The sequence below is a fragment of the Triplophysa rosa genome, linkage group LG20 (genome assembly GCF_024868665.1).
Source record: "Triplophysa rosa linkage group LG20, Trosa_1v2, whole genome shotgun sequence".
Classification (NCBI taxonomy): Eukaryota; Metazoa; Chordata; class Actinopteri; order Cypriniformes; family Nemacheilidae; genus Triplophysa; species Triplophysa rosa.
In genome coordinates this window covers 1,885,177-1,907,420 of record NC_079909.1, presented here as the reverse complement: position 1 = coordinate 1,907,420, position 22,244 = coordinate 1,885,177, and the positions used below count along the sequence as shown (strand labels likewise).

At 41.2% G+C, this 22,244-nt stretch overlaps 1 protein-coding gene across 10 annotated transcripts in view; it reads right to left on the bottom strand.

The window, feature by feature from the left end:
* Nucleotides 1-22,244, bottom strand: part of znf740a (zinc finger protein 740a) — an 85,090-nt gene that overhangs the window by 14,121 nt on the left and 48,725 nt on the right. For all 10 annotated transcript variants that reach the window (XM_057361765.1, XM_057361767.1, XM_057361766.1 and 7 more), the window contains one exon: nt 5,599-5,682. In XM_057361765.1, the coding sequence (XP_057217748.1) occupies nt 5,599-5,682 (84 nt within the window). The remainder of the gene's footprint in view (nt 1-5,598; nt 5,683-22,244) is intronic.

The window sequence follows — 22,244 nt, the reverse complement described above, 5'->3', positions numbered from 1 at the left end:
GGGGATCAAATACTTATTTCACTGACTGAAATGCAAATCAATTTATAACCTTTATATAACATTTTTTTCCCCTGATTTTTTTTAATATTCTGTGTCTATCAGTTAAAATAAACCCACCATAAAAATTATAGACCCTTCATTTGTTTGTAAGTAGGCAAACTTACAAAATCAGCAGGGGATCAAATACTTATTTCCCTCACTGTATGTCTCTGGATATGGTAACATTGGAAAAATATACATATATTTTTATAATGGGGAAAAACAACCTGTAGAAATTTTTTAAAGTTAAATCAATTTGGCTTTACAGGTTATTTGTACGGTGGCAGGGAAGTGCAAAACAAAACAACAAATCACAAAACTAAAAACAAATCTAAAAGCAAAATAAAACCCCCAAAATCAAAATGACAAATCTAAAAACAAAATAGCAAATCATAAAACACAACAACAATTCGGGAAACAAAATAACAAGTCAGAAACCACATCGACAAGTCAGAAAACAAAACGACTTTATGTTCTTTGTGTATGTTTTTGACCAGCAAACTATGTGTAATGAAGAATTGGTGTAAATTACAGTTAAAGTTAAAGAATTTCTGTCTGTAAGGATTTTTTGGTCACCCTAATAAAATCACTAGGTCTTACCTGGCCACCGCTAAAAAAAAGTTCACAAGATACAGTACATACAATATAAGCATATAACATGATATGTACTTTAATCTGTGTCCCTGTTGGTTATGGTGAGAGAGTGACTGACGCGATCGTTTGTTTTCGCTTATAAATATAAACGTAAGCCTATAACAATACTGTGAAAACGCACATCTGACGTGTGCGGTGTGACTGAGTTGTTCTGAACGTCTCTTTATATTCTTTCTATTTGTTTACAGTTGTACAAACAAAACCATAGCAAAGTTATCGTTTTCCAGTTTGGCTTCACACATCAGCCGAGACACGCAGCACCGCATCGCGTACACCGCACGCGTTAGATGCGCGCGTATAGGCTTATGTTTATATTTGTAAGCGAAACAAATGATCCCGTCAGTCACTCTCTCACCATAACCCACAGGGATACAGATTAAAGTACATAATACATATCATGTTTATATGCTTATATTGTATGTATCTTGTGAGGGAAAATGATCACGGATGGTACACAGGCAGTTGCCTTTAAGCTGCACTATGCGTGCTGCTCAGGGCTCACGCCACGCATGCATGCAGTGTGAAACAGACACGTATCTACTCCTAATGCAAGATGAGCCCGTTTCAACTTTATTAGCAAAATGTGTTTTTTGAATGTTAATCAATAAATATGTGCTGTATCACATATGCTTGTCCTTTCTCATAGTAACATCGAGCGTCCTGGATATCTTGTTTGACAGGAGTTTCATCCAATCAGCAGTAGCTATCCCACATTCCAACAAAATACCTACCTTTTCCTGTTTGACTGATATGTCGTTGTGTTTTCTGACTTGTCGGTGTGGTTTCTGACTTATTTTGTTTCCCGAATTGTTGTTGTGTTTTAAGATTTGCTATTCTGTTTTTAGATTTGATATTGCGTTTTCAGATTTGTCATTTTGATTTTGGATTTTTTATTTTGCTTTCAGATTTGTTTTTAGTTTTGCAACTTGTTGTTTTGTTTTGTACTTCTCGGCCATGGTACATTTGAATCTAAATTATATTAAACTGTCTCTGTTTGTTTATAAATATGTTTAACTATCAAAACTATTTTTTAACCATCCAACTGATATTACATGCCTCAGGCCACATACTATGGAGGACCGGAAGAGTCATGTGTAAAGTAATAAAGCATTTCATAGTTTAATAAGTAATTCTACAATAAAAATAGAAATTAATACATTTGTTTACAACTTCATTTATTTATCCAAATATAAATAGGCAAATTTATAAAGTCATTCATTATTTAACGTTTTAATGGGCAATAAAAAGCATGATTATAAAAATAATTAATAAATGAAATATTAATCCATAAATAAATACTTCAAATTCAAAAGGGAATTAAAAAAAACAACATAAAACACTCAATAAGTACATCGTTTTAAAGTGCATTAATGAATTCCTAAATAAATAGTGGAATTTCAAAATGTATTTGAAAATGCGATTTAAAAAGAGGAATAAATAATTTGATTTACAAATTAAACTACTTTAATCAGTCATTTAAAAGGCGATTTCTTTTACCATTTGCATTTCCATTTCCACGCTGCCTTTCCTTTTCCGATTTGCTATTCGATTAGCTTAGTCATTTAGCTTTTCCTTTTAGCCTATCCATTTAGCATTTCCCTGACACTTTGGGTCCTTGCATTGGTAAAACGAGGTTAAACAATGCAAATTAGCTATGGCGATAGAGATGTAACAAGCTCTCTGATTGGCAAGTTCCTTGTACGTCATGTTCAGAGGTATGTTAGATGAGCAATGGAGAAGAGGATAGACCTGTTGTTCACTGCACGTGTAACCAGCGCGTTATCAGCACCTGCATTTTCTCTAACAGAAATTATAGAAAAGGAAACGTATTGTTAGAACAGGTTAGAACATTCACACTACACGTGGAAGCAGCAGATGCTACTGTGTACTGTCAATGTGTGAGGGCAGGACTAAAATGTGACCCCGGACATTTTCTCCCAGAGCAGCGCACCACACACCCCATCGCATTCCGGTTCCCCCGGTCTGCTCGTCAGTAGCCCACCAGTGCTAAGGGAAACAACTGCATCATGCTGTCAATCGAAACTAAGCAAAGCCTCGTCTTTCATTGTAATCTTCAGAAAACCAACACCACATTTACACATCATGTTCATTGCTTATGTTATTGTATTTGAATTTATGTTATTGTATGAGACTCGAACTATCCATCTCAATATAGCTTTCAGAGAAACAAATAAAACGGAATATACACAGCATGTGATGTGCTTTATGTTGGCGGGGAAAATGATTGCATCGCGCTGTCAATAATTTTCTTCTGCTGAGCAAATCCTCATCGTCGGTCTTCATCATCATGTGTTTTACTAACATTTCCATGTAAGGTACTGTATGTCATCTGCTGAGGTATGTCAGATGAGCATAGTCGTAATTTGCGGGTGGGATAGGTGGGACATACATGTACATGTCCCCACCACATTTTAGAAAAAATGCTTGCGGAAGGTGTGTCTTTTTTACGGGCCATTAACGTCTAAAACTCGTGGAAAATGCAGGATGCGCCGCTTTCTCTACTTGCCAAAGCGCTCACCATCCGTTGCTCGCACTCGCTGTGAACACACAAGTTTTCTTTTCTTCAGGCGCGTCTATATACTACTCTATCTTGGATGCCCTGGCCACGCATCTGCATAAAAAAAAACTTTAGTGCGAAATGATGCGAGTAGAAGTAGACCTGTTTGTTGTTTACCGCTTGTACCACTAGAACAGTGTGCTCGGATGTTGTTTAAAACACATGAATTAAAGCTTTTCTGGATTATGATTATATAGATAAAACAACTGATTTTATCCATGTACTGTGAATCACATTTTATCTGTTGCAATGAAAGACAAGGATTTGCTTAGTTCGATTCACAGCATGATGCAGTTGTTTCCCTCAGCACCGGTGGGCCACTGCACTGCATGAGCAGACCGGGGGAACCGGAACCGGAATGTCCAGGGTCACTTTTTAGTCCTGCCCTCACACATAGACAGTACACAGTAGCATCTGCTGCTCCCACGTGCAATGTGTATGTTCTAACCTGTTCTAACAATACATTTCCTTTTCTATAATTTCTGTTAGAGAAAAAGCAGGTGCTGATAACGCGCTGGTTACACGTGCAGTGAACAACAGGTCTATCCTCTTCTCCATTGCTCATCTAACATACCTCTGAACATGACGTACAAGGAACTAGCCAATCAGAGAGCTTGTTACATCTCTCTCGCCATAGCTAATTTGCATTGTTTAACCTCGTTTTACCAATGCAAGGACCCAAAGTGTCAGGGAAATGCTAAATGGAGAGGCTAAAAGGAAAAGCTAAATGACTAAGCTAATCGAATAGCAAATTGGAAAAGGAAAGGCAGCGTGGAAATGGAAATGCAAATGGTAAAAGAAATCGCCTTTTAAATGACTGATTAAAGAAGTTTAATTTGTAAATCCAATTATTTATTCCTCTTTTTAAATCGCATTTTCAAATACATTTTGAAATTCCACTATTTATTTTGGAATTCATTAATGCACTTTAAAACGATGTACTTACTTAGTGTTTTATATTGTTTTTTTAATTCCCTTTTTAATTTGAAGTATTTATTGATGGATTAATATTTCATTTATTAATTATTTTTATAATCACGCTTTTTATTGCCCAATAAAATGTTAAATAATGAATGACTTTATAAATTTGCCTATTTATATTTGGATAAATAAATGAAGTTGTAAACAAATGTATTAATGCCTATTTTTATTGTAGAATTACTTATTAAACTATGAAATGCTTTATTAGTTTACACATGACTCTTCCTGTCCACCATACATACACACTGCAAAGTTTTGGGACAACTTCATTTAAATGTTTGAGTGAATCTCCTAAATCTTTTCCAATCCTGCTCCTGGAGTATCCCCAAACATTGCTAATTTTTTTTGAGGATTTGGAGTCTTTAATAATGAGATGATAAATTGAAACAGGTGTTTGATTACAGGTGTTTTGTTGGCAACACACAACTTTTAACGATCCAATCAGAACTCGATGAACGTAATCAAGTCCCGCCCTATATTTCTTCTCATTTCAGAAGTTGTTTCACTCAGATATATGTCACTATACGGAAGAAAAAGCAATCGCTACTTCCATTTCATGCCGACTTTAAAGATGGGAGGTTTCCATCCGAATGATGAATATATGATGCCTTTCAAGCACAACATTTTGGACCGGAGCAGGTGATGTCACAGTCAGCTCTGTTCCTGCTAGTCCTTTGATGTCAGTTTGGTGTTACTCTGCCTTAAGCCTAAAATGTGCATATTCTCGTTGACTTATATCCGTATGAGTGAGGCTGTGTCTCTGCAGTTGATGATGCTGAAAAAACTCATGTCACACATGGAACAAACATACTGTCTCAACCATAAAAACAGATGACCAGTGTGTTAAGCTTCGACAATACTTTTAGATCAATATGTCCAACACCCCAATGCATTTTCTTTAACTATGACCAAACTCGAGTTTGTTGCAGCCAGACCTATGTTTGACAATGTTTGTTTTAAAGCCTGTAAAAACAGATACTATGGAAATCAAGCATTGTTGCCAACTTTTAAAAAACACAGAGCAACATTTGAAAAAAACCTTTACACAAATAAACAATTTTTATTTTTCCACTGCATGGGCCTGGGTGGATTTTGCAATTGGTGGCACAGAGAAATTTTCTCAACAAAGAGGTTTTTCAAAATGTAACTTAGCACGATTTCCTATTTATAAACAGCTTGCTAGGGGAGTTTGTGCATTGAGTTTAATAAGCCCTTGCCCAGTCAACAGGGGTTACCTTCACAAAAAAAAAACAAGTACGCTGACTAGTTGGCAACAGTGCTCAGTTGTGCATCTGTGTAGTCAGATACAGTAACAGTGCTAGTGGGTAAGAAGAGACGGCTCATACCCGTATGAGTGAGGCTGTGTCTCTGCAGATGATAACGTTGGAAAAAACGCCTGTCACACATGGAGCAAGCATACGGCTTCACCCCTAAATGACCAGAGCAAAATATATGTGAGATTTAAACAAGTATATGCAACACAGTTGTATAAAGAGTGCAACACAGTATAAAGAGTTGAGTGATGACAGATGTTTATGAAATTGCATTGAAAAGAGAAGCACAATAGATGCTTGCACATGAGAAGCGTGTGAAAAAAATCCAAACATCTTAGTAAATCACTGACTCACAACCCACATATGGTCATAATAGCTGAGGCTATTGAAGCTCATTCTTAATGTTTCTAAAGGCCATACTGCAAAAAGTCCACAAAGTAAAAATATTAAAGATGAACCGACATATCTTCCAATATTCTCTATCAGTTGATAAAAGCAAATTTTCACATTATCAACTATCGATAGATAGTTGGATAGTTTTAAAAACTGACGATGATAAGGACCAAAAATCATCTTGTCAATCGAAGGAGGACAGCAATATGAAATTAATTTGTGCTCTGTGTATATAAAATGTTAGGAAACACCACTAGTTAGATGTTTAATATAAATAGTCTTTATATGAATTAATAACATTCAGAAAGTTAAGAAATGCTAATTTAATCTTAAGAATTTAGTTAATGCGAGTTAATATAATCATCAAACTATCGGTATCGGCAGATATTGCTACAGTTTGCCATTTGTAAAACCAGGCAGAATTAGGCCTGTTGCGATAGCAACTTTTTGTCTGGCGATATATTGCATCAAAAATTATTGCGATAGTGGATATTATTGCCATTTTATTAATATTTTATGCAACTGATTACGGAATGAAAACAAAATAATGCAAGAACACTAATAATAAAGTTATTTTAATAGAATATTTGGACATTAAAGTTGGATTGAACTGGAGTTTAAATGTTCAAAATAAATAAAACAGTAGAACGTCTCGTTTACGCGCTCATTTATTTGTCATTTTGGAGCGAGTGGGTTGCGGCTTTGACACAAAGTCGATTACTATTCCAAACTTGCTTTTTTTGTCAAGAAAACACCATAACTCCTTGAGTAGGCTAATGTCTCTTCACCTGCCGCTGTCCGCCCCGTGTGTGCGACTGTTTGCGTGTGTGATTTTGTGCGCACGAGCCCACAGGGTAGGACACACACACACACGGGGCAGAGCTGACAGAGACAGCGCGATGAGATATAATGTTAATGTTGTTCATTTTTATGTAAACATACGCCTACATAAGCACAATGGCGATATATTGCATCACCAAAAACTACCTACAAGATTATTTAACGCTCGATAAATCGTTAAATTGACTGTCGTTATCGCGACAGGCCTAGGCAGGATAACTCGCAGATTAACACTATTCTGTTTGTAGACAAACACTATATTCTACTCACGCACAAATAGCAGACAAACACTGCAGTGCGTGCATAATTATTAGGAACGTTGATGTACATCTGATCATATTTTTTTCCAGGCACATTTTAACAATTAATTTCCTTACCACATCAGTCTTAATAATTAGGCTTTACAAAAGGCTTTAAGTGAACAACGCTTTATATTTAGGAGTGCAGAATTATTAGGCACTATTTCTTTAACAGTGATGTGTTAAAAAAGACATTTAATATCCACCTAAAAGTAAAAAAATATGAAATAACAATGGAATACTAATACAATACTAGAAATACTAGAACAAAAGATACAGTTTAAATGCAAAAATAAAGACTTTTCTGTGTATATTAAATGTGTTTTTAGACTCATTATAGCTGTAAAAGAAATAGTGCCAAATACCATTATACTGTATATCACTTATAAATTATTATATACACAAATAATAATTATTAAGACTGATGTGGAATTGGTAAAATGTGCATTGAAAAAATATGACCATCGTACTTAATAATTATGCATGTACTGTATTGCAGACAAATAGCAGACAACTATCAGACACTGGTCGCAGGTTAATACTGTAGTCCCATAGGCGTAATTTGCGGGTGGACGGGTGGGACATGTCCCCACCATTTTTTGCCAGTCAATTTTGTCCCCACCACTTATTGGAAGAAAAAATACGGAGTGTGTATTTATCGTGCAAGTAGCCCGCTTTGTAAGCAGAGGCTATTTATACTAACACCGCCCATCAATTTCAGATTAGAATAGACCAAATGTAAGCAAGGCACACGAAAATGAACTGCTCCGGTGGCGTAGAGCGTAAAGCAAGTGTTACCTGCTTCATGTCGTCGGGGTTCGGGACTGTTGTTTGCTGAAATTTTTCACATATCAGATTGTAAAGGTATTTATTTTTAATAAAATGATGAAAATATTTGAAAATGGCTGTTCAAGTCATACATGTACCAAACATTTTGCGCCTAATTGCACTTTGGTGCTATATATTCATCCTTATTGTTCTCGACATGCGGTTGCTATTGTCTATTGCAACATTAATTACATTTTGATACTTGATAGAAAACTCCAATAAATGGAAAAAGTCACAACTGTGTAGTTTCATAAATTCAAAACAACATTTAGAAAGTTCTTGTATATGTGTAGCCTATCTGGCAATGCCCGTAGTAATACGTGAAAATAAGATTTTTTTAAGATATTATTTTTCCATCTGTTTCCTCTGTATACTTGAATGTTTGTCCTTATTAGCAGGGGGTTCCCAAACGTCTCAATCCTTAACCCACCGACAGGTAATCTGTGTCAAACACCAAATTTTTTACATGGGGAAAACACAAATTTTATCACAAATTAATACGTTTAATTACGTACGGCAACAGCCATCCTTACATATAATAAAGCACAACATGCTTTAAATGACCTATTGATGAAAACATGATATAGTTAAAAAACAAATGGAAGCAGATCTGATATGAAAATTTTGAATAGTGAGTTCAGCGGATTCGAACCTGCTTCACAGCAGTGTCAATATTATTTGTCATGCGTCTTTCGCACTAACGTTACACCACTGAAGCCGTCGATAAAGCGCCGCTGTTTTTATACTGTTTCTAGAGTCACCTACACTTTTCGCGCTTGTGACGCCCATGGATATTCCCAATGAGTTATTACGGAAAAAAAAAAATTAAAGTATTGTTTGTGTCGTCTTTGTCCCCACCACTTTTCAAAACAAAGTTACGCCACTGTGTAGTCCACTCTCATATAAACACTCTAGTCTACTCATTGATAACCACTGCAGTCTACTCGCAGATAGTTGGTTTAAGAGTGGAACATTTTGTTGAATATACTGGTAGCTCTGACATGCTGTTTGGGTTTGGTGTTATGTAAATGTAGGGTGGTTTACTGCTGGCAAGTAATTTGTGAAATTGGCAAATTAATATAAAAAAAAAGGAAAAACATTTAAATTGTATGTGTAATGCATTATCATTTTGAGTCCTCTTATTTTCCACCATTATATATCATTAAGCAATTTTTTTTGATGAAATCTGTTTGTGCCTAAAAACAATGACCTCAGTGACAGAACCTTGCATGTAACATATTGGCTAAATTTCCTGCCAAATGTATTGAGGGCATGTTAAAAAATAATAAGCGTAAATCACAAGATAAAAACCGTGAGTCAGAACTTTAAACACATTTCAAATTATATTGAACAAAATTTTTACATGAAGGCAAAGTTGTCCAAATCGCACACAAAATTAGTTATTTGGATAATTTTTTGGTGCTCTCTGATATTTTCTGCTTATATTTTCATTTTCTTACGCATGTGCTATTTTTTACCTTGCTTGTTTTTCCACATTCTTTCCCAAATGCTGCAGTTTGAGTTTCCTCTTAATAAGGTCTGGCTTTAGCATCACCATTGGTCCACTAGTTCAATCAGTCGAACAGGGGAGTTGACTTCACTCCAACTGTGACTCACAGCATACACGTGAAGATGGATAACTGTCAGCTGCAAATCTCGGACAACCACAGGTAATTGAACATAATTATGGTAAGTCAGTGTAGTGTATTATGGGGAAACTATGAGTTTAACCACGGTAACATACGTATAATTAATTGTGATTAACCATTAATTATTTTATACACTTTAACCTGATGCAGCAGAGCTAATAACAGCGACAAACTAAATACACTCATCCACCGAGTGATCAGCAGATCATACATCAACTCTAAGAAATATTACTCCCCTGGCCTGGAAAAACAATACTCTTACTGTAGTACAGTACCACTTCAGAAATCTTAACGAAATCAAGCAGTTTAAGTGACGTTGATATGTGATAAATAAACAGAAACAATTCGAGCGTGGATACACATGCGGTTTATTTATCTACACTACGGGGGAACTAAAACCAACTACTAACAAGGACCAAACATTAACAAACAAACATAAAAACGTAAAACAGTAGAAAATGAAAGAAAATAGATAAAGCAAAGAAAAGGGCAGTATTAAATCAGCTATTCACATCTGCATGAACCATCAAGGACAAATCTCCTTATTTAAAAGGGGCAAACGCAACTGGTTAGCAATAGTTCAGATACTTGCATTGACTTCTTTGTTTCTCGGGACACGTGCTGGCGCGCGTATCAAAGGGTCCTGATGCGTTCAGAGCGAGCCGGGAGTCCGTTGGATTTAGCTGACCCAAACTGCTGGAAGAGGCTATCTCTGAGGAGAGACAGGTCTCGAGAGGTTGAAAGAAAACGAACGAGCGAACGTGCAGGAGCGTGAATGCACACAAGCAAACGAACATACACAAAAGAGCGAGCTTTCCTGCGTGTTCAGGTGTTTTAACACAGAGGGTGTCACACCCCTCTAAGGTGGGCGATCCAATGTGATGAGATAGTTTTGGGTGCGAAAACATGTTTCTTTGTCCGGCACACTACCTCATTTGCATTTATGATCGCCTGGGAGTTTGGAGCAGGAATAGACTTAGAATAGAATAAAATGAGTATGGTATAAAATACATTACTGTGCTATACACCATATTCTAAGACATGAAAAGGGAAACACGTAGATATGAAACATGAAGGGGTTACAATTACATTGACCTGTAGTTTGGACAAGAATGTAAATATACACAGAATACCACTAAGCACATATGCCTTTGAGGTTATAGGTGAAGGAGAATAACAGAGACAAGCATACAATGTGGAGATTCATGTGTATACACTTTAAACCAGTCTTTTGTGGCTAAGGAAAGAGAAAGAGACATTCTTTTGGAAGAATTTGAGGCTCTCAGTCCCTGGGGGCCACATGGCTTTTCTCACTTTGGTGAACAGTCCTGTCCTCCCCCAAGAACCTCCTTTGAAGTCTAGGGGAGAGTATCCAAATCTGTCCTGGTTTAGATGAAGGTGTTTAGAATAGGACATTTGGCCAGACTTGTTGGTGCCTGGTCGTAGTCCTGCTGAGAGGTTACTGTGTTTTACGATCACAGATGATAAACTTTGATCCGACCATACCCTACATATCCCCCCTTTCGGACGACGGGGTTTGTAGAAGCTTAGACGGCCGATGGTTGTCTGGATCGTAATGGTCGAGGTGACAGGTGGGTCTTACTGGTCCTCAGTGCTGTGGCGTACTGGCAGTTGGTCATTCTCGAGGAGGTTAGGTTCGGTCTCAGCTTGCGTTCCTCTCTTCTTGCGGCTCTGTTTGAATGCTCGTGGAAACGCCGCCGTACACTTGTTCACTGACTCCTGCATTCCGTTGACCCTTCTGTAAAGGACGAAGGACAAGCCAAGAATAAGGGCATACCCTAATGTGGTGGTTAGGCACAGTACAGTGTCCGCGGCGGTCCAGGACCGGACCACAGGGGAGTTGGCGAGAGACAACAGATGGGAGGTTGTCTCACGTAGTTGTAATGACATCAAATCTTGTCACCCACATCACGTTCCTCTTGTGAATCTTGCCAGGTGCAGCATGCCCCCTTCGCCTTCACGTTTCCTGCAGTGATCACAGATCAAAAGCAGGTGTCATGCTCCAGTGTCTTTCATTGAAGTACTGGTGAGCAGTGTAGGGTGTGACAAGGTTGAAGTCTCTTGGCTGGCACTTTGGATGTTGTGGTGGCACTGTCCGAGCCCAGGCCATCAGATCAAAAAGAGACACACACGTCGGCTGGCCCGAGGTCCCCTTGATGGCAGCTGACACAAGGGGGCTGCTCCCGTCCCAGTCTACATGTTAACAGACACATACTTCTCCAGCGTACTGCTCGTTGTTCAGTTGGTTCCTTACACTTGGCCGGCTGAGACTGGTTCCAGAGAATGGAGTTAGGCTTGTATGCTTGTTGGTTTCCAAGACTTCTGTGCCTGATGTCGGTCCTGGAGTGGGCGTTTCTGTCTGAGCTGGTTATCAGTGGCCGTCTGAACCTGTGGAGGTGTGCTGTGATGCCGTGGTCTGTCTCGTGGGATGCTGGGTGGTACTCTACCCGCTTGGTGAACTTGCGTGTGATTGTAAAAAGTCATGGTTGCCCCTTGTTGACCTGGGCACTGGTCACACACAATCTTTCTTGATGTTCTACCCTGGGGAGGCGGCTGTTTTGCGTCATAGTGAGGGTGTGAAGTTTGCTGGTTGGAGCTAGAATCAACTCCACATCTACTGATGTGCTCTGTCGCTGCATGCGAGGGCAGTGCGCCACTTCTTTGTGTGTTAGTGGCTTTGGTGTCGTGGTGTCTGGCCCATGGTGCGTCGTAGGCATACATCAGCATGATCCCCCTTTGTTCCTGGAAAGTTGCACGCCGTGGCGTTGTGTTGTTACAGGAACAGACTAGAGGATTTTGCTTATCAGACGCAGCAAGGTTGAAAATCGTGAAAGGAAGGTGTTTAGCATCGCTTGTGAGCGTTGGTGGTTGCTTAAGCGAAGCTGTATTTTAGGCAGAGCCAGTGTGGGTGGGTGTAATGCGGGCGGCATGAGGTGGTAGCTGTGGCTTATAAGCAATGCTTGGGATGGGCGGGTGGGTTTTTGGTGACCACCGGTTGCCGCAAAATGCCTCAGTTTTCACAGGTTTACTTTGAATGTTCTTTCACCTTTTCCCGCAGAGGAGCATATCGTGATCATTTGTGATGACACTAGGTGTCTGGAACAGGTGTTAATGCTCAACTGGCCCATGATTCGCTATGTTTCTTGCCAAGTGATAGCATGTGAAACTTAGCTTAGCCTACTCTGAGTCTATGCAGGTAAGAAATTGTCTGATGGAGGGTTTTTTTTGTGAGCTTGTGCGATTTGAAGGAATAATCCGGATAGCTGTCACTTGTGCTGTGATGTTTGGGGCCCCAGCTTGAAGTGTTGCAGTGGGACAGGCTTGTCATTTTCCACAAAACACCTGCTCTGGGTGTGCAGTGCCTCACCATTGTGTCGTCGACCACGTGGCTTTGTGTGCATGGGATCTGTGGTGAGGAGGCGTTGACTGTTAGAAACATCACAAGGTTGGTGGCAGGTCTCTATGGTTACCTTCTGTGTTCTGATGTGAGTGGAACATCGCTGGATGGCTTGTGAAGCACGGAGCAGCTCTTGTCATCTGGGTGCTCAGGCTGTGGTAAGAGCCATGTTCAGCTGGTGCTTGGCTACCCCCCTTTCGTTCTGGTCACGTTGTCAGTGTAGACCAGTGTTAAGGCAGTGTTTGGCAAGTCCAGCTTTCAGATGGAACTCCATTCAGCAAGGGTAGATCAGGCATGTGGTGAAGCGCAGGTGCCATTTGGTGTGGCACCGTCTTGAGCGCTCATTTACATGAGTGGGCAGTTCTTTTTAACAGTTCACAAACCTTGTAGGTGGTGTTCTGTGTAGCCCAGGATGCAGCTAGCTTGGGATGTAATGTCATGTGGTTCTGTGAGTGGGGCCACATAGTTGATATTAGTTCTGCATCATTGTCTTTGTGAAGAGTAGCTCTAGCACTTGCAGTTGATGGCAGGTGCAGGGCGTTGTCCATCTCCTTAGAGTGGTAATCCGTTGTCATGCTCTTCATGAGGGCATTGTTCAAAGTCTTTGGTAAATGTACTCACTTGTACAGTATGCATGCTGCAAAAGATGACGTATTCAGTAAAAAGGGGGTGTGGCTTCCAGAGTGGGCCATGCTCCACGTATGCCATTGAATATGTGTGGTTGAAGGCTTGGTCCCACTGTGTGTTGAGCTGAACAGTGACCCTTTTTGGTGAATGCAGGTGCTACAGTCTCATTTATTCACCAGAGTGCAAAGCTCTGTGCTGTTCTAGTCTAGTAGAAAGTTCTTGCACTTGACAGGGCCCCCTATGGGGCTGTGAGATTCACGAGAACCAGGAAGTAGCAGTTACAGCATTGGCTATTCCATTTCAAGTTCAAAGCACGGGTGTCCTAGGCCATGGCCGTGGTTGACAGGCATGAGTCCAATGGAAACTGAGCGCACTTGACAGAAGAGGAAATGTCTGATGCTGGTGTTGTCATGGAGGGCGTGTGAACAGTGCAAAGCTGATGTCTGAGATATCTGCCCCTAGTTCCTGTATGGTGCCTGCTATCATCATGTCACTTGTTGATGTGCCTTTGGCAGGTAAGGGCAGGAAACGTTTGGGTTGTCGGCTGGTTTGACCTTGAGACTGAGTTCTCGCGACCGGCTGAGATGTCATGCCTAACTTTTGTGACCTGGCAATGCATTTCAGATGAGTTGGCTGGCTGTGAAGCGGAAGTTCCCGTACTTGAGCCCAATTCTTTTGTAATGGTTAAAGTCTCTTAGAGGCTCAAAGCAATTTAGCAGGTCTCTGCTGGTGAAGAGAGGGCGTGTGTCCATCCATGATATGTACATGGGGTGTACATGCTCGTGGAGCTTCTGGTCAGGTGTGTGGGAACTTCTTGTTTCAGTCATACCTCAGTTGATGGCCGCGTGTGTGTGTCTCGGCTTGTTCTGGGTAGTCAGCCGTCTGATGAGGTGCGGTCTGGGTGCCATGCTCATCGTGTGTTAGGATGACTGTCTCTGTGGTCGACAAGCAGGTTGCAGAGATCTGGACGTTTCCTCAGTAGGAGGGCATTCATGAGAGTTATTCGTTTCTCATGCCACTCGTGGTTGAAAAGAATTTGACTTGGATTTTTACATCCTCCCGTTGAGGTTTCTTGTAGAATCAGCTCCTTTGATGTTCTCAGGATCTCTGCTGGCTCAGACGTATTTGCATGGTTTTGCTCTCTGGACAGGTGTCATCCATGGTGTTGAGATGAATTCCTTGGTGACTGTTGGGCCGGAACAGGTCAGTGGCTCCTAGGTTGCCAGCTGGGTTTCCCCGGGGCGCCATCATTCGTGTCCGACGAAAGTGGTCAGCTCCATGTTGTCTCAGGGCATTTTGTCTGGTGCTTGGCTGTTCCCGGCAGGCTGTAACATCTGCGTAACATCTGCTGAGTCTCTGCTGAAGATCTGCTGCTGTGGTGCACCCTCCAGAGTCTTTTCTTTGTGATTCACCACAAAATTTCAAATGCTGTTAGATTATTAATGATAATCTTAAACTATAATTTATTTTATTATTTAGTTTATTTAGCCTTGTTGTGCAAGTTCTCTGGAGCTTGTGCAGAGGCAGCAGCTTTTGCCAGAGGGGAACTGGAATCCCCTGGTTGGGCCTGGGTTCTCCTGAGGTTTTTTTTCTCGATTAGAGTTTTGGGTTCCTCGCCACCGTTTGCATACTGTTTTTGCACTATCTGCCTGACCGGGGGGGCTGCTTTAGAATCTTAAAGTTTTACTTAATTAATATTGCATATAGGAATTTATTATCTGTTATATTTGACCTGTGCTTCTCTCTCCTTTATCCTAAATGTGTGCTCTCACTGAGCGTGTGTGTGTGTGCGTACTTGTCTGTGTACGTACGTGTGTGTGTGTGTGTGTTGTGTGTGTGTGCGTGCGCATCCGTGTGTGTGTGTGTCTCTGTGTCTGTGTGTGTTGGTGCGTGTGCGTGTTGTGTGTGTGGAGTGTTTTGTGTGTGGGTGTGTCTGTCTTCTGTGTTTTCAACCTTTTCTTGTTTTTGCAGGTACAACTTTGATTGTTTTGCTTGTAGTCAATGTGTCTCATGTGCAGCTGCTTTGTAACAATGAAAATTGTAAAAGCGCTATATAAATAAAGTTGAGTTGAGAGTTTGATGTGCAGAGATAGGCAAGATGTTAAACAGTCTTTATGGAGGCAGCGCTATGTTCTCTGTAGGCCTTATGGGTGAATTCCCAGATATCAGATGATCTTGGCGGAAGAGGCCGTAGCGCTTAGGTGATGACTCACAGTGTGGTGCGGATTTCTGAGGAGGAGAGTTTTGCGTTGAAGTCTTCTTCACCTTTCGGCCTGTTCCGTCCTCTCATGTAGGCTCGGATGCTGGCTGTAGCAGAGGTGTTGTAGCTGCTGTAATCCGCTTTGACAGTTTCTAACTGCTGGCATAGGGTGCTGTGGTCCTCTAGGCTGGAGGTGATCCTAAGCAGGTGATCTGTCTTGTGTGGTCACACTGGGCAGTGTTCCTGCCTGAGAGTCAATGTTTTGCAGGTAGGAGTTTGTTGTGGCCTCCTGCAGTGTTCAGGAGTGACAGCAGTCTAGTGGTGACAGCTGTCATGTTTCTGGCCAGCTTGCTGGGGTCTGTGGGGACACGCAGGGTGTGTGTCTGCAGGTTCTTTGGAATGAGTTCCTGCCCCACCCTCTGTGTTTGCTGGCTAGTAAGGTGTGAAAGTGGGCTTTCGCCCCCCCCCCCCTTCGTAGCTTTGGGCTTTTAGCTGGGGGGCTGGACAGGAGAGATTCTGTTGCATTCTCCTGTCTTTCTACCTTGTAGTCTGCAAGCTAGTTCAGGTTCCTTTTGGTTTCCATTGCTGAGCATGGCTTGGACTTCAGCGTGGACTGCTTGCAGATGGCCTTTATAGGCCTTGGTGGCATTGTATTGCTGTCTGCCGGGCCATTATGAAGAGAGCTTCTGCATGTTGGAGTTTTCCTACCAGCTCCTCTCTGGCGTCTGCTCCAATGCTCTCTTCGACTCAGTCTGTGTTGCAAAGGACTCTTGTAGCTTTCATCTCCTCCTGTATTCTGGTCTCTTCATCCGCTGTCATTTGCAGGTCCAGCTGGTTAGGCGGTTCTGAACGTGCTCCTGGCTCTAGTAGGACGATCTGGTCGTGGTCACTGATGATCCTGGCTGTGCACTTCAGATGAGTTTGTTGTCTCTCTGTAGTTGTAGCTCTGTACTGGATCGTAGGCCATCAGCCGGTTCAAGTCGTCATCCAGCTGCTCACGGGTCCAGTCCGGTAGGTCCCTGGTCGCCTCGGGCAGGAGGGCCTCCGTCATTGCGCTCAGCCAGGCCCCTAGCAGGTCCCAGTGGGTGGCAGGACTGGATGATCTGGACATGCTGGCGCACTGGGGGACGAGAGAGAAAAGCACAAGAGGCCAATGCAAGTCCCTACAAGTTAAGTGAGCTCTGTACTACTCCTATGTCATGTGTTGTGCAGCTAACTGGGGTGAACAGTCAGTGGCGCAACTTAAACACCTATTTATCCTGGCGGTGCGTTGGCAGGGCGGATAGTAGGTGTGTGTGTGGGTATGTGGGTACAGGGAAAGAGTCTGAGCAAATGTGTCGATGGGTTGAAACTTAGGGGGTCATTCTACTGACTGGGGTAGTTTACTTCATCAACACATTACTGAGAATTCCCTGATGGCTCATGCAGATTCAGTATTCTAGTGAACTACATGTAAAACAGGACAGGATTAAAAACAAAAATAAAAAGATAGAAGAGGGGACAGAGAGGGTTGCCTTACTTGGCTCAGCTGGTTGGTAAACACTAGAGTTATGACGGGGCCTGCAGCTAGGGGGCGCTATGGTGTCATATAGGCTAGGGAGGCAACTAAGCTCAAAACAACAGGGACAAAATAAACAGTTTAACGGGGGTGGAAGGGAGAGTTCCCACTTCTCTTTCCGCCTATAGCAACTCAGTAGGGGCTGTACCTTATTTAATAGACCTGGGCGTGAAGTGAGAGCTTTCAGGTGGGTACCAGTAAAGCAGGTCCAACTGTCCGGCCTTTCTGGACACACAGCGGCAGACATCTCAGATCTCTTGCCCTACACGCCACTCAGGTGCGACCACACAAACAGTCACAACTCTCAGCCCAACCTGGCAGTACCTAGTGAGTAACCGACTGACGGGCACAGAGAAAATTGGGGTTTTACCCGGGGGTGCCACTCGCAACAGACATAGCCCATAGGCTTTTCTTCCCGCTAAGTGGCACTTCCCGGCGTTATATACCCCAAAATTGCTGCAGTGCACCAGTCAGCGCTATTGGTCCCCACTCGCACCGGAGTGCCAGTGGCTGAAGTCTCCCTGCGTGCCGTCACCTAGAGGGACTGAGGTATCCGAGGCTATCCGCTGCCAGTGCCAGGCACGCCAGGACAGCCAAATCCCCCTACCGGACACCACTGAGGAGAGAGACGTCACTTCACTACCCAGGTGCCTTAGAGGAAGTGCTACCTATAGGGAAACACAAAGGCTGAACAGGGCTAGGGTTAATGGCATAGCTGGAAATAACCCAGAAGAGCAAAATAAAAGGTCAAAACTTTAAGGTTTGCGAGCCCAGTGAATTAATTAAAATCAAATTTAATTAATTATGGTCCTAGGTAGGGAGCAGTATAGGGAATAATAAGAAATGAAACAAAAAAGAAACATACAATATTGAAATAACTGAAAACAAAATTAAAACCACGTAAACCCAAAAACTAATTATTCTTATAATAATAATTAATTAAACTGAAAAAAAAACTCTAAAAGTAAATGAACAAAATAACTGAGAAATCAAAACAACAAAAACGGAAATGAGAGAAGTTAAAAAGGGAAAAGACTGACTGAGAGGACCCACAAGGTGGCGTGGTCAAGCCACGCCAAAGGGAAGTCAGGGAGGAAGGGGCGGAGTTAGGAAAATGTTAGGCACTTCCAACACACTGCCCTCTGGTGTTAGTGGGATGTAACACCCTACCCTAGATTTCAATGCGATTACGTCTCACGTTTAACTCTCGTTTTACACAAAGACTTTAACAATCACTTTAAAAAAAACATTCCAGCGGCAACTGCTGTTGACAAGAATTTACATCAAGAATAACGTAACACAGATTAAATAATGAAATTCAAACTGGGTCTACAAGAAAAAGATGTTACAGCATTTGACGTCAAATTGATATAAATTCAAATCACATTGCCCTCTGGGAAGCATCACGGATGGTGACGTTTGATCTCGGCGGATCCGAGTTCCGCGTCAGCTCGCTAGATGCCCTGACGCACGGCAGGATTTATTCGCTGCCAAAACACTGAGTTATAACACACAGTAACAAACAAACAAACACAACGGGATTTCTTCGCCGTCGTACAATTAACTTGATCAAGATTTTTATCACACTCCCCTTTAAACGGTCGTCATCTACTGTTTAACTATACAATATACAGTAAAATACATATAGAGTAAAACAGTATCCTTCCGCCTCGTCTACTCAAAAAGAGGAAACAAAAAAGCACGCATTAGTTAGCTAGTCTAATGGATAAACTTCGGGGAGCGGTGTGTCTTAGATGAAAAGCATTGGAACACGCAATGCTTCGATCTACACAAAATTCGGCCATACATGAACTAGGGAGGAAATTCGCTCCACTATTTCCTTCGCGCTAACAAGAGGATTTCTTCGCTCAGATTAGGGCGGTCAAACGATATCGGGACTCTCTATAAAAGATTTCTTCGTTTTATAGGGTCACATTAAATTTGCAGTTAGCTTAACCATCATTAACAAATACCTTGGGCTTTTCCTAAACAGGTCACAGAGGCTTGTTTCGGCGCAGTAACTTAAGGGAGCGAGTCTCGCTCTACCTTCTTCGCGCTAAAAGAGGATTTCTTCGCTCAATTTAGGGCGGTTAAATAATAGCATAGTGCGCTATAAAGAGATTTCTTCGTCTTTATATTGTCACTAACTCTATGACAGAGGCTGAGGTTTTCTCTGCAAGAAGCTCAAGAGTCTGCCAAGGATAGGTGGGTGGGTCCACACCTTCATTCATACATAAAGTGCCATTTAAGAGAGTATTCGGTTTCGGTAACACCCATAGAAGCACACATGAATAGTTACTGAGCTCTGCTCACAAAACAAGGTTTAAAACTGCCCGCACATTCTCCACCAATACATGTAGTGTATTATGGGGAAACTATGAGTTTAACCACAGTAACATACGTATAATTAATTGTGATTAACCATTAATTATTTTATACACTTTAACCTGATGCAGCAGAGCTAATAACAGCGACAAATTAAATACACTCGTCCAGTTTAAGTGACGTTGATATGTGATAAATAAACACAGAAACAATTCGAGCGTGGATACACATGCAGTTTATTTATCTACACTACGGGGGAACTAAAACCAACTACTAACAAGGACCAAACATTAACAAACAAACATAAAAAAGTAAAACAGTAGAAAATGAAAGAAAATAGATAAAGCAAAGAAAAGGGCAGTATTAAATCAGCTATTCACATCTGCATGAACCATCAAGGACAAATCTCCTTATTTAAAAGGGGCAAACGCAACTGGTTAGCAATAGTTCAGATACTTGCATTGACTTCTTTGTTTCTCGGGACACGTGCTGGCGCGCGTATCAAAGGGTCCTGATGTGTTCAGAGCGAGCCGGGAGTCCGTTGGATTTAGCTGACCCAAACTGCTGGAAGAGGCTATCTCTGAGGAGAGACAGGTCTCGAGAGGTTGAAAGAAAACGAACGAGCGAACGCGCAGGAGCGCGAACGCACACAAGCGAACGAACATACACAAAAGAGCGAGCTTTCCTGCGTGTTCAGGTGTTTTAACACAGAGGGTGTCACTCCCCTCTAAGGTGGGTGATCCAATGTGATGAGATAGTTTTGGGTGCTAAAACATGTTTCTTTGTCCTGCACACTATCTCATTTGCATTTATGATCGCCTGGGAGTTTGGAGCAGGAATAGACTTAGAATAGAATAAAATGAGTATGGTATAAAATACATTACTGTGCTATACACCATATTCTAAGACATGAAAAGGGAAACACGTAGATATGAAACATGAAGGGGTTACAATTACATTGACCTGTAGTTTGGACAAGAATGTAAATATACACAGAATACCACTAAGCACATATGCCTTTGAGGTTATAGGTGAAGGAGAATAACATAGAGACAAGCATACAATGTGGAGAGTCATGTGTATACACTTTAAAACAGTCTTTTGTGGCTAAGGAAAGAGAAAGAGACATTCTTTTGGAAGAATTTGAGGCTCTCAGTCCCTGGGGGCCACATGGCTTTTCTCACTTTGGTGAACAGTCCTGTCCTCCCCCAAGAACCTCCTTTGAAGTCTAGGGGAGAGTATCCGAATCTGTCCTGGTTTAGATGAAGGTGTTGAGAATAGGACATTTGGCCAGACTTGTTGGTGCCTGGTCGTAGTCCTGTTGAGAGGTTACGGTGTTTTACGATCACAGATGGTAAACTTTGATCCGACCATACCCTACATCAGACACACTTGTTATGTCTGTTATGAGTATTCTCTGCCAGGTCTTTGAAATAATTTGTTGTTCGATTCGACCATAGTCTGTTAAGTTAACAAGCATATGCATCCTGTTAGCTGTGTTTCGTCAGTAGTGCATTAGTTACTTTATGAATTATTTAAGATTATCGGCTGTGTATTTAGAAAAAAAAGACTGAATTGGTGTGAATGCTTAATGCATGATGTTGCTAGCTCATGAGGATGATTATGCCATATATGTATCTTAACGCATTTAGATGAGTACACCATGTAGTTAGCTGGTAACTATATAGATAAACTATAAATAGTAAATGTAAATACAATGCTTCCATAAAGTAGACCCATTGTAATTTATGTTGCAGTCTTATGCTAAAATTGTTTACATTAGTTTTTACCCTCACCAATCTATGCTCACTAGTGACGCTTGCTTTTTTTTTACACAGAGCTATCTGTACTGAAGATGCAGCAGAAGTAGCCATTTCATACTCTGAAAGCATACACTCCAGCTGAAGGACCGTTACTCCAGTGTTTTGCTCCTCCAGTGCTCAAGTCCTGTCTTGCTCCAAAAGGTCCTAGGATAAAGAAATATGCAAGTAAAGGATGCATCATTGTGTGTATGTGTTTTAATCATAACATTCACACCTCCATGTTCCATGAAAGGTTTCACAGTTCAAAGATGATTGGGGGTAAGATTCTGCTTTGTACAGATAAAATCCTTCCACACATTAGTAAAAGTATATCTGTTTCCACTAATAAAATCTTTTACCCTGCCATAGCACAGAACCACAAACATCCACCTTTGCTACAACTTTGTCTATTAAGACAAACGGTTATAAAACAAGAGCTGATTTAATGCACTATTGTGGGGAAAAAAACAGTACATGGTGTACTCATCTTAATGAGTTTAGATTTATATGGCATAATCATCCTCATGAGCTAGCAACATCATGCATTATGCATTCGCACCAATTCAGTCATTTTTTTTCTGAATACATATAATCTTAAATAATTCATGAAGTAAATATGGCATTACTGACTAAACCCAGCTAACAGGATGCATATGTATGTTAACTTAACGGACTATATGGTCAAATCGAACAACAAATTATGTCATAGACCTGGCAGAGAATACTCATAACATACGTAACAAGTGTGTCTGACACTCAGTAACCATATAATCATGTTC